Genomic DNA, 15,258 nt, shown 5'->3' with positions numbered 1-15,258 from the left:
CGGGGAAGCCAGCGTCTGAGACGTAAATCATCAGCTGATGATAAGTTGAGACGACCCCTTGGATCTCATGAATTATGGGTCTCCCCAAAATCACGTTGTACACTGAAGGAGCGTCAATGACCAAAAATTCAATCATGACGTTCCTGGCAACCTCATCGCAGCCGATGGTGATAGGAAGTGTCACCTTCCCATCTGGATAAGTTGAAGCCCTGTTGAACCCGGATACCGGGTAGGGTACCGACGTAAGGTGCTTGGGCTTCAGCTTGATTTGATTGTAGGCCTTTCGGAACAGAATGTTTGCTCCGCTGCCACCGTCAACAAGGACCTTACTGACGTCGTGGTTGGCCACCGTGGCGATGATCACCAACGGATCCTCGTGAGGGAACGTTATCCCCCGGCAGTCGGCGGCTGTGAACGTCATGTTCGGCACCGGCGATTGGGGAGACTGAATGTCAGCGTTGTTCACCTGGTGAGTCAAAGCCCTAAGGTGTCGCTTGTGCTCCCTCCGAGAGCATATTCCTCCCGAGATAACATTGATCGGAGAGAATTTCCCCTCCGGCTTTTTACTGTTCTTCCGGGGGAAGTCGAGGTCTTACCGAGAGTCCTTTGCTGACTTCTCGGACTCTTTTTTCTCGCGGTGATCCGCGATGTATTTTTTCAAGTATCCCTTCCGGACCATGTCCTCTATCTGGTCCTTCAGTTGGATACACTCCTCAGTGTTGTGTCCCGGAGATTCGTGGAACTCGCACCACTGATTTTTATTTTTTCGCTGATACCACTCTTGGAGTGGTCTCGGCTTTCGGTAACTCTGCTCCTCCTTCGTCACGCTGTAAATTTTGGCGCGTGGAAGAGAGAGCGGAGTGTAGGACTCGTATCTGCCTGTGTATGAGGCAGATTTTTCCTTCTTTGGGTCGCTGGCCGAAGATTGCTCCGAGGCCTTTGACTTTCCCTTTGCCTTATGGCCTTGGCCTTCAGACAAGGGTATTTGTCTTTGTTTCCCTTCCCCGAATTGAGGTTGGGTTTTCGCTTTGTTCCATTCTTCGGCTCGGATGAACTTATCCGAGGCATTCAGAGCTTCCTCTAAGGTCTGCAGGGTATGCATGACCATGAAGTCTAGGAACTTCCCGGGCTGAAGGCCATTCTGCATTGCAAAAACGGCTAGCCCCTGGTCCAGCTGAGAGACGCTGGATGACTCGTTACTGAAACGGGTCAGATAGTCTCGGAGGCTTTCGGTTTCCCCCTGTTGCAAACTCATGAGTTCTGCAGTAGTCTTCTCTCGGCGGTTTGCCGTGGAAAACTTGCTCCTAAATTTGGAGGACAGATCATCCCACCCTGTTATGGAGCCTTGCTTTACTCCCTTGGAGATCCACGCTTGCGCGAACCCCTTGAGAGTGGTTGGGAAATATTTGCACCAAGTCGCTTCGGATCTGGGGCAAAGATGCATATGAGTCTCATACGAGGCCACGTGGTCCTTCGGATCCGAGGTCCCGTCATATGTGACGTGCGACGGTATTTTAACCGTGGGCACGTGCTCTTCCAGTATCCATTGCTCGAATGGCGAACTGGCGGGTAGCATAACGACCTTGCCCTTGTTCCTGGCCGAAGGGACCGCGCTCTGCCCTCTTAGAGAGGTAGGAGTGGTTTTCGTCCCTGGCTGGGAAGTCTGGGCCTCGGCCGCAGGGAACGAGAGGCGACTGTGCACGCTCGGTTCCTTGCCGCCGAGTCGGTCGAGGACGCTTCGGCGAACAGTCTCAGGTCGTTCTCGGTGAGTAGATTCTGGCCGAGAAGCTGAGCTGCTGCTCTTATGCGTTTCTGGTCGGGAGGATGAGGATCCTTTGAAAAATTGAGGGTTCTTTTTCCTCTCTTTTTCAGTTTTCCAGGTATCCTCTTCCCACTCTCCCTGTTCCCGGGAGGAAGGAAGCTTCCCACCATCACGGTCTAGCTTCCTCCGTTGATGCCGGGTATGCGGAGGAGTTCGATCACGAGGTGGTGGCATATTTTGTGCCCTCATTGCCTCCATGAGCACTGCCAGCGCTCTTGCCACCTCCTCCGAGCTGGGCCCCGCCAAAGGGGTCCTCGGCCGAGTATGGGAATGAGAGCGCACAGTCGATGGTTGGCTTTGGGGCACTGAATGTGTCCTATGATCGGACTCACCCCTGCTAGACCGAGAGTGACTCGGCCTATGATGAGAGTTATGAATTACGGAAAGGGAATCCTCCCTGTATGATCCTCCCCTCGAGCTGGCACCCTTGGGAGAGTTCCGGTCCGGCGAGGGTGATGGTGTAGGGGTTTTAGGCTTTTCGCCTGCTCCTTGACGGAGGCCTTTGCTCTTGCGATTCTTAGCCATTGCTACTAAGATTATTGCAAGATGATCTTGGTTAGAAATTTGGCTTAAAGATTTTTGAAAGTCTTCCCTACAGACGGCGCCAAATTGTTTCGGGTGAAAACAATGGGACCTTGTCGAAGGTCCGATGAAGTGGAGAAGACTAGATTCGATCCAAGTAATGTTGGGCCGAAGGTTTCCTGCACAGTAAACACACGTAAACTAGCCTCGGGGGTGTTGCCGAGGAAGGCCCCTCCGATGCTAAAGTCAGTACAGTGTGTAGAAAGAGAACACTATGCAAGAGAATTAATTGCTTGAGGCTTTGCTTGAATGAATGTACAAATGTAATATTGATGGCTTTTATACCTTTGCATACATGGAGAAGTTGGGCCTTAGCCCAATTGGCTTGCCTTGAGGACTGATCTTTGACTTTAACACAATTGGAGAGATGAACCTTGACCTTGGGCTTTTAATTGGATCATTTAATGCCTAGGCCCAATTGGACTAAATTGGACCCAAACAATTGTTAACATAGATAGAATCATTGTAGTGTTAAATTTTTTAAATGAGCTGATTCTAAAATTTGCTGATGAAAATGCTGTCTTAAAACAAATAGTCTGTTTGAATTTAATGGTAGTTTCAATTTTTTTTTTTTTTTTTGTACTCAGTATGCTCAGACTTGTTATGAGTTACGTTTTTTTTTTTTGCCCCCTTGGATGTTTTTCTTTGTATGTTTCTTCTTTTTTAACCTATAGACAATGCAGTTATGCAACTCATAGGAAAGATTCTTGGAGACTAGAAAACCTTCAATAGAATGTATTTTTAAGAATGTACAACTTTAGTTATTAGGGTTTTCCCATATTCCTCAACTTCCAAATTATTTGAGTAATAGGTTTACATAGAGTAAATCAAATTTCCTATGTCAAATTCCCTCGAGACTGCTATACTTATCCAAATATCAGCAATGCTTATGCCAAAATGTTTTCAACGTTTACTTCTATAATAAAATTTCTAGGAGAAAATTTCAAATAAGAATCCATAATATCTGGTGGTGACTTCATTCTAAGGGAAGTGTTATAGGTATCATATTGAGGACTTCATGGAACAGGTCATGACAAAATTTTATGCTTTGGTCTTAACAAACTTTTCTGTGCTAAGACTATTCTAAATGCTTAAAAATTATAAAAGTTCTTGTGACTGAATAGGACAAATATGGAAAACACATTAATTACTGACCATTAATCTGTTTTCTAGTCTCGGATTCTATGTGTATTGATTACAGTGAAGATTAGCATGGCTCCTGTTAGTCCTATACAAGGATGACACACACAAATCGAAAAACGGTCCTAATTTTTTTTTCTGTTTAGTGTCTGCCAAAATATAAAAATAAAAAAATAAATCCTCAAGTACTCTATATTCTATAATATAATGAGAGGAGCTACAGAAACAAAAAGGGGTGTGATTGAGATGGGGATTTAGAAAAGTTTGGAAGTTTGACTTGGGAAAATGCTTCCCTTAATAAACAATTGTTAGGAAGAATCTTTGAGTCAGCTATTGTCCCTGTTGCCTCTGCATTTAATTAGTATTTTTTCCTTTAGAAAATCATTACTTTTGATGAGACATGTAATTGTAAGAGCATACACAATGGTTGCCCAACCCCATCTTGGTTATTGATTATTTTATTATTTTATCCATCTTCCACCTCACTTATAACCACTCTTATAACCATTTAATAACCAATGTATGCCAATAGTTAACCATAATATTTTGGTTATACATTTTCTCTCTCCTACTTTTACCCAACCCCACCACACAATTTATTACTTAAATTCTATTATTATTAAATAATGCATTTGGTAATAATCATTCAAAATTAATAATTATTTATTAGCATACATTAATTAGATAAAATCTCAAAAATTTAAAAATAATGCAATTTTGATATTAATTAGTATGTAATTAGTCGTTAATTAAGACACAAACAATAATTGTAACCCTACTACATTCCACAATAATAAAAATCATACATATATATTCTATCAAATGACAAAAGTCTTTGAAAGATAATAACGAACCGCGAACAAGTACAAACACAATGATATAATATTGCGATTACACATCTATTAATGCATATTATTGTCCCTACTTTGAACACCGAATTTGAGCCACATATGTTCAACTAAGTCTTTCTTCAATGCTTTATGCATAGCTTCATCACGAACACGTGCTCTATTAGACATGTAAGTCTCAACCATGTTCAAAAATTATGGCCGTTACAAAAATTACAACGGTTATAAATTCAGAGCAAATCTCAACCATTGATATTTGTATTACGTGTCAAAATCTTAGCCATCCATGTCAACCAAAAAGCAAAAAAAAAATTGCATGACCAAGCTATGATAACCGGTTATTGAAATAACCAGGTTATTAATATTTTCCACCAAAATTTTCTCTCTCCTCATTATTTTATTATTTTCTCACAATCTCTCTCCTAATAACCACCCCAAGTGGTTATTTGCTGTGTCTACTCTAAGGAGAGATGGATTTGAAGAAACATGGTATTACATTATAATATATGGTGAGGATAATTTAACAAATGTAAAAATCTTTGTCTTATTTAGTATACTTGGTCCATGAACTCAGCACTAACACTTGCCTCCCACGTGAAATTTTTTAAGGACACTCACTATCAAATTCTAGCTAAATCCTTCCACAGTTAAGAATTCTGCTTGTAATATCATATGATTATAGTATATTTATAGAATTTTTGTTACAGTGATTTCTGCTTCTTGTGTTTTGGACTTCATTTTAGAAATGTACTTTAATTCTTAGCACATGAATGATGCATTGTGAGACTTTTTCCATCCGAATTTGAAGCTGACTTACATTAACAAGTTATGAATATTGTGGACAGTGGCGGACCTAGGCTTGTGCCTGGTGGGTCAAGTGACTCACCAGGGCCCAAAAATTTTTTTAGTTATTTTTTTATTTTATTTTTTTTTAAAAAAAAAAAAAAAAAAACTAACATTAGCTTCCCGTCTTCCCGAGTTACTGTCTTCCTCAAAGTTCAAACCCTAGCCTTCTTCTCTAGTTCTCTTCGCCTCTTCGCTTCATCTCCAGTTCTCCACCCAGCCACCGTTCTCTGTCGACTGCTGATCTGGTTGCTCCGTCTCCGTCTAGTCGGCAGTCGTCTGCTCCGTCTCCGTGGACGGTGGACTCCGTCCTCTTCGCCTCAGCGCCTCTAGTCTTCGCATTTCGAAATCGCTAGTGCCTAGTAAGTTGATTTCTAATTTTTATTTTTAATTTCTAATCTTCAATTTAATTCAGTCTAATTAGTTAATTTTATTAAACTTTTGGTTTAAACTTTGGTTGATTTGTAGTTAACGCAATTTAACTCACGCCTCGTCGCCTACTCGCCTCAAGTGCTGCGCCGCCTGTGCGGGTTGTGCTGATGACTTGCTGAGTGTTGGCCGTGGCCCTGCTGCAGTGCTGCTCCGCCTGCTCCGCTGCTCGCCTTAATCAGCGCCTGCCGCCTCCGCCTAGCAAGGTAGGTAATCATCAATTGATTCTTTTTTTTTTTTTGTGAATTTTTGATCAAATTTGCATTACTTGTCTCTTAAAATTAGTATATACGGTGAATGTTCATTAAATTTGCATTATTTTTGTAAATTGTGTTTTGACTGTTAAATTGAACTTATTAGTTTATTTGTTTATGTCATTATGTGAAATTGTGAATATGTGATGCCGGACATTGTATAAGACAACAATTAGACTATTAGAGTATTAGTATAAGGAGGATTATAAATTTATAATTAGATTACAGTGTGGACTGGTTAGTGCTTAGTGGTGCTAGTCGCATATTCGACTGGAAGTTCCGTATAGACTAGTGGAGATATTAGATTGGAAGTTCCGTAATCTTGTCAATTTTCTATTTAGATGATCTTTGTAAATAATTTTCTTGGGGAATATTGCTTGATTTAGTTGAATATTTATTCAAATTTCAGAATGAAGAGAAAACACATTCTAAATGAAATGCAAAACCTTACTAGCTTCTTTGCTAAAAAGAATCCTACTCCAACTTCTCTTCCACATCCAACACAAAATGAACAAACTATATCTCCACCTCAAGAAAGTGAACAACTTTCATCTCCATCTCATTATTCAACTCAAATGTTGAATGATTGTTTAATTACTTATTTGGAGAATGATTTTTTTTAATGTTAGTATGGAAGATATCATAAATCGATATCAAAACATGAAAACTCATCGAGAACTATTGTAATAAGTTTGCATTACTATTTAATTGTCTTTTGTAGTATTATATGAACATTTGGTTGTATTTTGTACTATTTGAATATTTAGATGTATTTTTTAGTACTATTATTTGGTTGTTTGGTAAATTTTTTTTTTTACATATTTGATTATCGATTGTGACTCACCAGTCGGAAATTCCTGGGTCCGCCACTGATTGTGGAAAAGGTAGTCATGGGTTATGTCTGTAATTTGGTGCAGAATGTCCAAGTAATGCATTTTCGCTTACAAACATGCATATATATCTTTCTTCATTGAACCATTACCACTCAGCACCACCGCTTTAGGACTTCAGAACTTAAGAAATTTTTGTGCTATTTAAAAGATGACTTATGTTTCTCAGTATAATTGCATGAATAATTGATGCTAATTGGTATATATAATATGTTACATTTTCCCTAATACCCTATAGAAAAAGTTCATTGAAGTATATAAATCTCTTTCAACTGCTAGTTAGTAATAGAGTTTAGTGTTAATTAATTAGTTTGATGTTTTCTTGTTAAGTAGCCTGCACAAGCTGATGTGTGATGCGCATGTTGTGCATGTTTATGGCGGACTGCTTGTAGGCACTTGGGTAAAAAAACTCATAAGAATATCCTCCTAAAACTTTGTTCACATATCACATTAATGACAGATTCCAACATTGATCAATAAGAAACATTGAATATAAAATTTACTCAATTTAGACTGTTTGAGGTAGACTGTTGTTGTCAGTTAACACTCTTCTATAATGCAGCCATCGTTTTCTTTATTCTTATTGTCACATGCAAGTTTTGTTAGCCTTTAAGAATCTGATCAACTGCTCATGAATTTTGTAAGAAGATTGTTCTTTTAAAGTGATATTTTCCCCTTATTTTTGTGTTCTGAACTGATATTGAACTGTATAGTTCAAAATGCTGAACAAAAGAGTTCAGAATATTGTTGATATATTATTTTTGAAGAAATCAAAGTGCAAAAAGTGTTCAAGTAAAAAGTTGATGCTAATAATTATAGGCAGCTTAGTTTAGTGCATTTGAGTTTAAAGGTGGGAATTAATGTTTTACGGAGCATTAATTCTCCTACTTTTATTAGCTATAAGTAGACTATTAGCATAATTTTGCTACACATAGTTTAATTAATTTATATTCTTCTCCATGTATCTCGTTTTAGAGTTGACTCTTTTCAACTTGGCCTTGTTTTCATACTCTTACTATACTTCACCTTTTCATACCTTTTTTTCCTTGGCAATGGCTAGTACAACCTTTTGTCTTTTAGACAATTTCTATTGTTTGTTTTATTTGCAAGAGCAAGAAAAAGGCATGAAAATCGAAAACCCTAAAAGAAAAAAATATATAAATATATTTTTTTTAAATGGAGTTTTACTAGGGTAAGCTATAGGGGCCCTCCTTGGTTCAATGCTTCTGGAGTAATTTCTTTTCATGGAGAAAATAATTCTAATAATAAAGAATAAGGATATGAAAATGGAATTATGTAGAAAAAGGGCAAAAACATGGATGCCATATATTATAATAATGTCATAGTTATGAAACCATGTCATGTCCAAAGAAAGACTCCCTTTTAAGAGAGTCTTGAATTACATGATGATCACTTGAGGATGGAAAATTGATGTACTGGGGTTGGGAAAGATTATTGTGGAAGAGGAATGACTTGTCGTCTGCCTCATAGTTGTTCTGATGTACTGGGGTTGCTATGCTGTTTGATTCTGGCTGCATTTGGATGCATAATATCTCTGCCTGAGCTACTGCTAGTTGCATTTGCAGCTGCGAAACCTGGTTTTGCAGGAACGATATGGCACCCACACATCCGTAGACTGGATCCCTCATCCTTGCATTTGCTTCGTACACTAGACTGCTCACTGCATCTGCTCTTTGGTGCATTGGAAGCTCCTGTATCCATAAGAATCCAAGTATATGGAGTTATAACCAACACCTCAGTAAAAATCCTTCAGTTTGGTAGGATTTATGAAGGCTTGATGTATGCAGTCTTACCCCTAACTAGTTTGGGAGGTTAGAGAGACTGTTTCTGAGTACAGATGTATGTACATGGAGTTTGCATTTTTATTTTTTGTTTTTTTTTTTACATGAAGTTAGGAATTTCCAAATAAAAATCCTGATGTCAGCAGGATTTAGGAAAGTCTGGTGTATGCAATCTTATCCCACAGATATATAAATTTCACTTTTTATAAGAAAAGAAGCGCAAAAGAAGTAAAAAGATTTGGCTAAATTTTGTAGAAGTGCATAAAAGTTTTGTGATGATATAGTTTATGTCTGCCCGTACTCACCTGTAACATTTTGCTGACATTGCTAGCTCCAAAAACTTTATGAACGATGGCAAACTTGTGGGGGTCGTCAGAAGGGAAGTAAGGAGCAAAGATGCAGTCTTTGGCGCATCGACGACGGAGCAACTTGCAAGAAGCACAAGGTGAAGTTCCATTGCCACCCATTTTGTTGACTTTACTGGAGAAATATATGAAACAAAGTGTAAATAACTAAGAACTGAAAAAATTAAAAGGCCTATGGTTTGGAAAAAATGAGAAAAGGGGTGTGGCTATTTATAATACCAAATCTTGTGTGAGCTTTCGTGCACTTAGTTAAAAATTATTTTTTTACAAAAAGTTACATGATTAAAAAAATCATTAGATTTAAAAAATCATTAACCATATTTTATGATTTGATGTCTGAATAGAAGGGAGTGACTATGTCATGGAGGATTTAGAAATGATTTGGCCTTTTGTTGGCATATCAAACAATGGGTAATAAACTGGTATCGGTGTTGGAACCCATTATTAGAATAAAATTTCTCTCATGAGATTATCTTTTGATTTGAACTGTAGAGTTTCTTTTTATCATTCTCTCTTAAGGGATTATGAGGACTTCAGTGGTCTACAGATGCAAGCGGGATTTGATTTTTGGTCTTACAATTTTTCTTAATAAATATCGATGAATGAAAATGAAATTACTGTTTAATCGACACGCTATGTGAATAATTAGTGGTTTGAATTGTTTAAAAATTGTGTGCCTTTTAACAAAAAATGAAGAGACTATCATTTTCCAAAATTATATCAACTTAGCTAACAAATGGAATAATAGAGTGTATGAATAAACTACTTAACAACCATATAGCTGATACATTGCAAAAAACTACTTAACAACCATATAGCTGAAATCATAGCAAAAAACTGTTCATTCTGGAAGCTGATATAGTCATAGCATTACATCTATATAATTTGATTAAACTACTTAACAACCATATAACTGATGCATTGTTTCCTGCTGATAATCTATCACATTCACCAGCCAGAGGATATTGAAGCCCTCAAAGTTATGATTTTGTGGCTATTATTGTTTGTATCACTCCCATTATTTTGGCACTTGTGTAAGTTGTGTTTATATTTTGCAGGTAGTTACACATATTCCTTTCGTTCAGAATTAGTTGTCACTTATCTCAACACCTTTTATGTCTAGCTAAGTAGAAAAGACCAATTAATAAGGGTTCTAATAGAGGTGGCTGTGTGACGATTCCGAAGGAAGAATTTGGTTCATGTGGGTTCTAAGTTACTCGGAAATTTTATATCACCTCAAGAACCCATGTCGGATATTCGGCACTTAGACATTAGTAGGATACTTAGACACATGCCCATATCAAATAAGAGTACTCGAGTCCGAGCAACATAGAGTGAGAGAGGTTATGTTGATGTGATCGATTAGGATCTCAATTTGTTTGGTTAGTTAGCTTTCCGTGATTAGTTATGTTCTAGAAAGGCACCAAAACATGTGTGTGGCAGGGTAAGGAAATGTGACATGTATATTCATTTCGGATGGAAGTAGTACCTAGTAGTCTAGTACCTACTAGCATGTATCAAGTTGCTCTGTAAAATAATTATTTCTACTCTTGCAAACAATAAAATTACAAATGAAAAAGTACATCGTGGTTATAGTTTAATTGTACATAGAATAAGAATTTGTTATTTTTTTTTATTTTTTTTTGAGGAATACGCACCGAATAATTTATTAATCAAGGGACAAAGTGTCCGAGAGTATATAATTTGTTCATCGCCAAACGGTACCATATCGTAATAGAATTTGTTACCTGACGATATTCTAAATCGACCAAAAATTTTAGTACGGAGTAATATCATAATGTAATTTGTATTGTTTTTTGGTTTTGGAAAAAAATAATATAATTTGGGTTAATATGACTAGTATAAATACTAGCGGGTGGGGAATGGGGATTTTGGGCTAACTCATCATTGTAAGCGTGGACTTCATATTTGATCCTGTAATATTAGAACATCATCAAAATCACTCTAAACATACTCTTATAAATAATAATTAAAAAATACTTTTTTCGTTTTATTTTGATTTTTTATTTGAAATTATCTAGAAGATAGAAAAGTCAAAAGAAATGGAGAGAGTAAATCCGAGTAATGCACTTTAGCGAGGAAAAAAATTACTTCTATTTTTTACATAGGTGCCACCGTGCAAATGTAAAAGACTTTTTTTTAGGAAATGCAAAGGGCAGCTTGAGACTGTTAGGTGTTAAAAAAGAAATAGTGTAGAAACATTAGATTAATCTAGTTGGTTTGTCCAAGTTAATATAAAAACCAATTTATAGACTAGTTGCCCTATTCGTGGTTACTGTTTTATTTTTAGCCTTTTTTTTCTTTCTTTCTTTCTTTGCCCTTTGCCGTTGGTATTCCCATTTCTAGATTTGTCCGAAACTTGTTCCTACTTTAGGGCGGCAATATAACTACCCTTCATCCATGGACCACATTTCTTAGGTATGTATTCTCGATAATTTACTTAATTAATTAATCTGTTTTCATATTATTAACGTTGATATGAAGTTATTGACCTCTCTCTTAAAGTATCAGGTATTGTTATATTCATAGGATGATGATAGTCGATATAGTGTGCATTAATTCATATGGATTACCGTGTTAAAAATTTTCTGGTCCAACTTTTAAAAGAGTAGACCACTTAAAAATTAAGAGAATATAGATTTGACTCCAAGATATTACAGTTTATTATAACCCTATTGCGAAGATTAGATTTGAGTACATTTCATCTTCTCCCATCGGATGTACAAAAATCAATTCATAAGTGGGAAATTTTTACCAAATTTTATTTTTAGATCAAGTATTACTCAATTAGAATAATAAAGAGTATTCATGCATTTCAAATAATGTTAACGTTTATCTCTATTGATAAGGAGTTTAAGAGCTTTGATAATGCGTGTGTTTTTAATTTGAGAGTTTTTACTCGCAAATTTCTTTTATACCAAAGCAAGAAAGATTGAAGACCAGAAATCATAGTTTGACTGCCGCAAAAGCTTGTGATTGGTTAGCTAAATTGGGCCCACCCATTTTCCTTTGTTGAGGATGTTTGTTTAAAGGGTTGAACAATATTAATTACACTTTCCACTAGAGTTTAGAGCTACGAGTACTAATTAAAATTCAAAACAAGTGTAATTAATGGTAAAATTGATTAAAATGGAGGTGGCCCAACGTGAATGTTTTTGTTAAGACAGACATTCACGTGAATTCCACATTTTTTGCAAAAACTCTACCAAAACTCTCCCTCCCCAATACCCCCATTAAGAGGGGTACAATATTCTCACTTGGGAGTGGGACCAACAACTATATTAATTAGTTAATTACTTAATTACACTATTGAGTCATGTATAATGTGACTACTCTTATGTATGATTGAGTCGTGTATAAATAGTTGACCCGAGCTTGACTTGAATCACTTCATTGTCAATCGATTATAAGATGCATCACGCATGAAACAATATGACACTTTATATGGCTCTATAACATGAATAGTTTGATTTCAATTAGTAATGTCTTTTTTCAAGTTTGTAGTAATGAGCCTTGCTTAAAATGTTGTATTATTGTTATCAGGAAATCCTTACTATGATAAAGATTGATCATAACACGAATATGAGGAAAAATTAGGAGAAAGAGTAACATAAAGAAAGTTCATGTTTTTACTTAACTTTTACAAATTGAAGTACGAAATAACAAGTAATAATTAAAATATTATAAACAAATATTCCCCCATTTTCGAATACTCGTGATAATTTGACTTTTGTAATATTTATCAGTTAACTTTCATCCATTATCTACTTAACAAATATCTTATAATCACATATTAAGTTTTTGAATATTATATTGTTAAATTAGTCTCAATATATATTTTTAGGAATGGAGTAAAGAAAAAAAATTAGCATGGTTAGTTTACATTTTTCAATGACATGATTTTATATACAACTTGCGTACTTTATGCATGCATGCAAAGTTACTAGGAATACCCTACACATGGATCATTTTATAACATATTTGTATTAGTACTAATTATTTCAAAATTCAAGGTACGGTTTCCTGCAATATCTATTCCCCAAGCCCACTCTTTTACATGATCAACTTCAAACGTATTCTAATTAATCGAGAGTTATAATTAATTAAATTTTCTGCTAAGTGATAACCAAGAGATACAAGTAGATTTCACAGCAAAAAAGAGAAGTAACTCATAAAAATAAAAATAAAAATAAAAACTCTTAACTTTCATCTATTATTTGTTTTTTTTTTTTTTTGAAGGGTAACTTTCATCTATTTATCGTACCTTTTTTGTTTTTCAGAATAACATGTATTTGGAAATGGAGTTCTATTATAATGGACAATTCCACAAGTATGAAACATTTTCTAACATATTACATGTAAATTCATTATTATAGCCTATCGAACCCAAGTTATTTATGGTACCCAATTAATAAGAATCAAATGTGGTCTACTGGTCTCGATCTATTTCTCGATATCTAAGTACAGAAAAGGAATTAATTAACAAACGTTTAGAAGTATATGTACGAACATTACCACAAAAATGGGAATAAGCAACATACAATACGCAAACAGTCAAGTTGGTTAGGCGATCTCTAGAAGTTTGTTTAATTTGTTTCTGTGATAGATGTGAATGCATACTGCTGAGTAATAAAGTACTAATACGTACGTAGATTGGCAAAGAGTCTTCGTATATTAAGCGAGACGTCTGACAATTATTAAGAGTATTATAAAAATCTAAAAGATTCTCATCGTCATAATATGGAATCTAGGCATAGATCATATGCGAAGTATACAAATAAATCAACACGTGTATTTATGTATGTACTGTGTATCATATCAACAGATATACAATTAGTCCTGCAAATTGCGATAAAATAATATTGTCAATCATATATTCATATCATTAGTCATTAATTAACGTTGGGAAAAAAAATAAAATAGTGCTTCTGTTTCTTCCAAATTAGGGTTTGTATCTTGTAATATTACTTCGGGTTGAATGTGCAATGTTGTGTACGTACACTGTATCAATGAACGTTAATAAATTCTATGATCTTGATGATATACTTTGTTTATCATTAATGTATCTCGTGATAGATGATAAATGTTTTGTGAACTTGCAATACATTTGTTAGTAGCCAGAGTTTACCAGCATACAAATTATATAAGCTAAGATCGATTGGTAATAGGTGAAGTAGTCCATCAATCTTATACTATGGCCCTGTTTGGCAAACTAACGGTAGTGGGTAGTTTTTTGCGGTCGGGTAGGGGGTAACTGTTAGGGTAGCGAGTAGCTGTCAATTAGTAGTGGGTAGAAGTTAGCTGTCAAAGTACGGTTGATAATATAAGTGTTTGGCAAAAGTAGTGGTTGCAATACTAAAATAAATCATATAAATTGTTAAAAAAAATAAGCAAAAATTAACAATCACTACCTGCTACTCTTATTTTTTGGGACAACAAATAATTAAGTACACTTTAAACCAATTTATGTTTAGTTTTTGAACTAAAGAAGACACTCCAGCCTAACATACATTAAGAGATCAGAATCAAATAAACAAAACAAAATTTTGTACACTATTCATCAACAACTTATTTTAAGAAGATTCTTTAACTCTAGAAAAAGAATTCCATCACTGAAATTAAATCAATAAATTAACAATTCTGTCCAATTAACTCTATCGCTGATGAAATCTTACTGACATTAGATGGAAATTAAATTCTTATTAAATGGAAGAAATAAAACCAAATGTCGAGGGAAATTAAATTAAAAATATATAAAATAAATAAATTAATTAATTAAGAGAAATAAAATTAGTTGGCCAAGAAATCTAAACCTTATCCCTCTGCAAAACACATTAAATGCAGGTCACATGAATCAAAATCTTCTATTTCTTGTCTTTCTCCATAAAAACATAAACACAGCACTTCTTTCTTAACATCTTGTCTCTCTTAGTATTATGAACCTTAATGTCCCTAAATTTATCAATTGTTTAACTTATAATAAAGGGTAATGCTTTAAGTATATATAAGCATTAAATAAACACTTAAAAATTGTATAAAATTAGGAATTTATGGCAAAAACATGCGTAAATCAGTGAAATGAGTGTTTATATTTTTATAATTTTCTAAATTTATACGATTTTCTAGTGTGTATTTAATGTTTATATGTAGCCCTAAGGGCTATGTGTAGCATTTTCCTATAATAAAACCCTAGCCAAGCCAAGTACATAATGTTATTAAATTTCATGCATGAAGCTTAGGGAATATTTTTCTGTCACTCAGC

General features: G+C 35.3%; 2 protein-coding genes across 2 annotated transcripts in view; one reads left to right on the top strand and one right to left on the bottom strand.

Moving 5' to 3' along the window:
- Positions 1-8,963, top strand: part of LOC110699333 (cytosolic endo-beta-N-acetylglucosaminidase 1-like) — a 29,136-nt gene extending 20,173 nt beyond the window's left edge. Inside the window, exon 12 of the mRNA XM_021876848.1 lies at positions 8,942-8,963. The gene's annotated coding sequence lies outside the window, so the exon portion shown is untranslated. The remainder of the gene's footprint in view (positions 1-8,941) is intronic.
- LOC110699335 (LOB domain-containing protein 12-like) lies at positions 8,026-9,388 on the bottom strand. The gene is made up of 2 exons (XM_021876849.1): positions 8,916-9,388; positions 8,026-8,520 (listed from the first exon to the last, which is right to left on the bottom strand). Exons 1-2 carry the CDS (start codon positions 9,075-9,077, stop codon positions 8,155-8,157), a joined length of 528 nt encoding a protein of 175 aa, XP_021732541.1. The 5' UTR covers positions 9,078-9,388; the 3' UTR covers positions 8,026-8,154.
- Positions 9,389-15,258: the final 5,870 nt, after the last annotated feature.

This window comes from Chenopodium quinoa, unplaced genomic scaffold (assembly GCF_001683475.1).
Source record: "Chenopodium quinoa cultivar QQ74 unplaced genomic scaffold, ASM168347v1, whole genome shotgun sequence".
Lineage (NCBI taxonomy): Eukaryota > Viridiplantae > Streptophyta > Magnoliopsida > Caryophyllales > Amaranthaceae > Chenopodium > Chenopodium quinoa.
The sequence above is the reverse complement of the archived record's forward strand: the minus strand, read 5'-3'. Positions and strand labels throughout refer to the sequence as shown.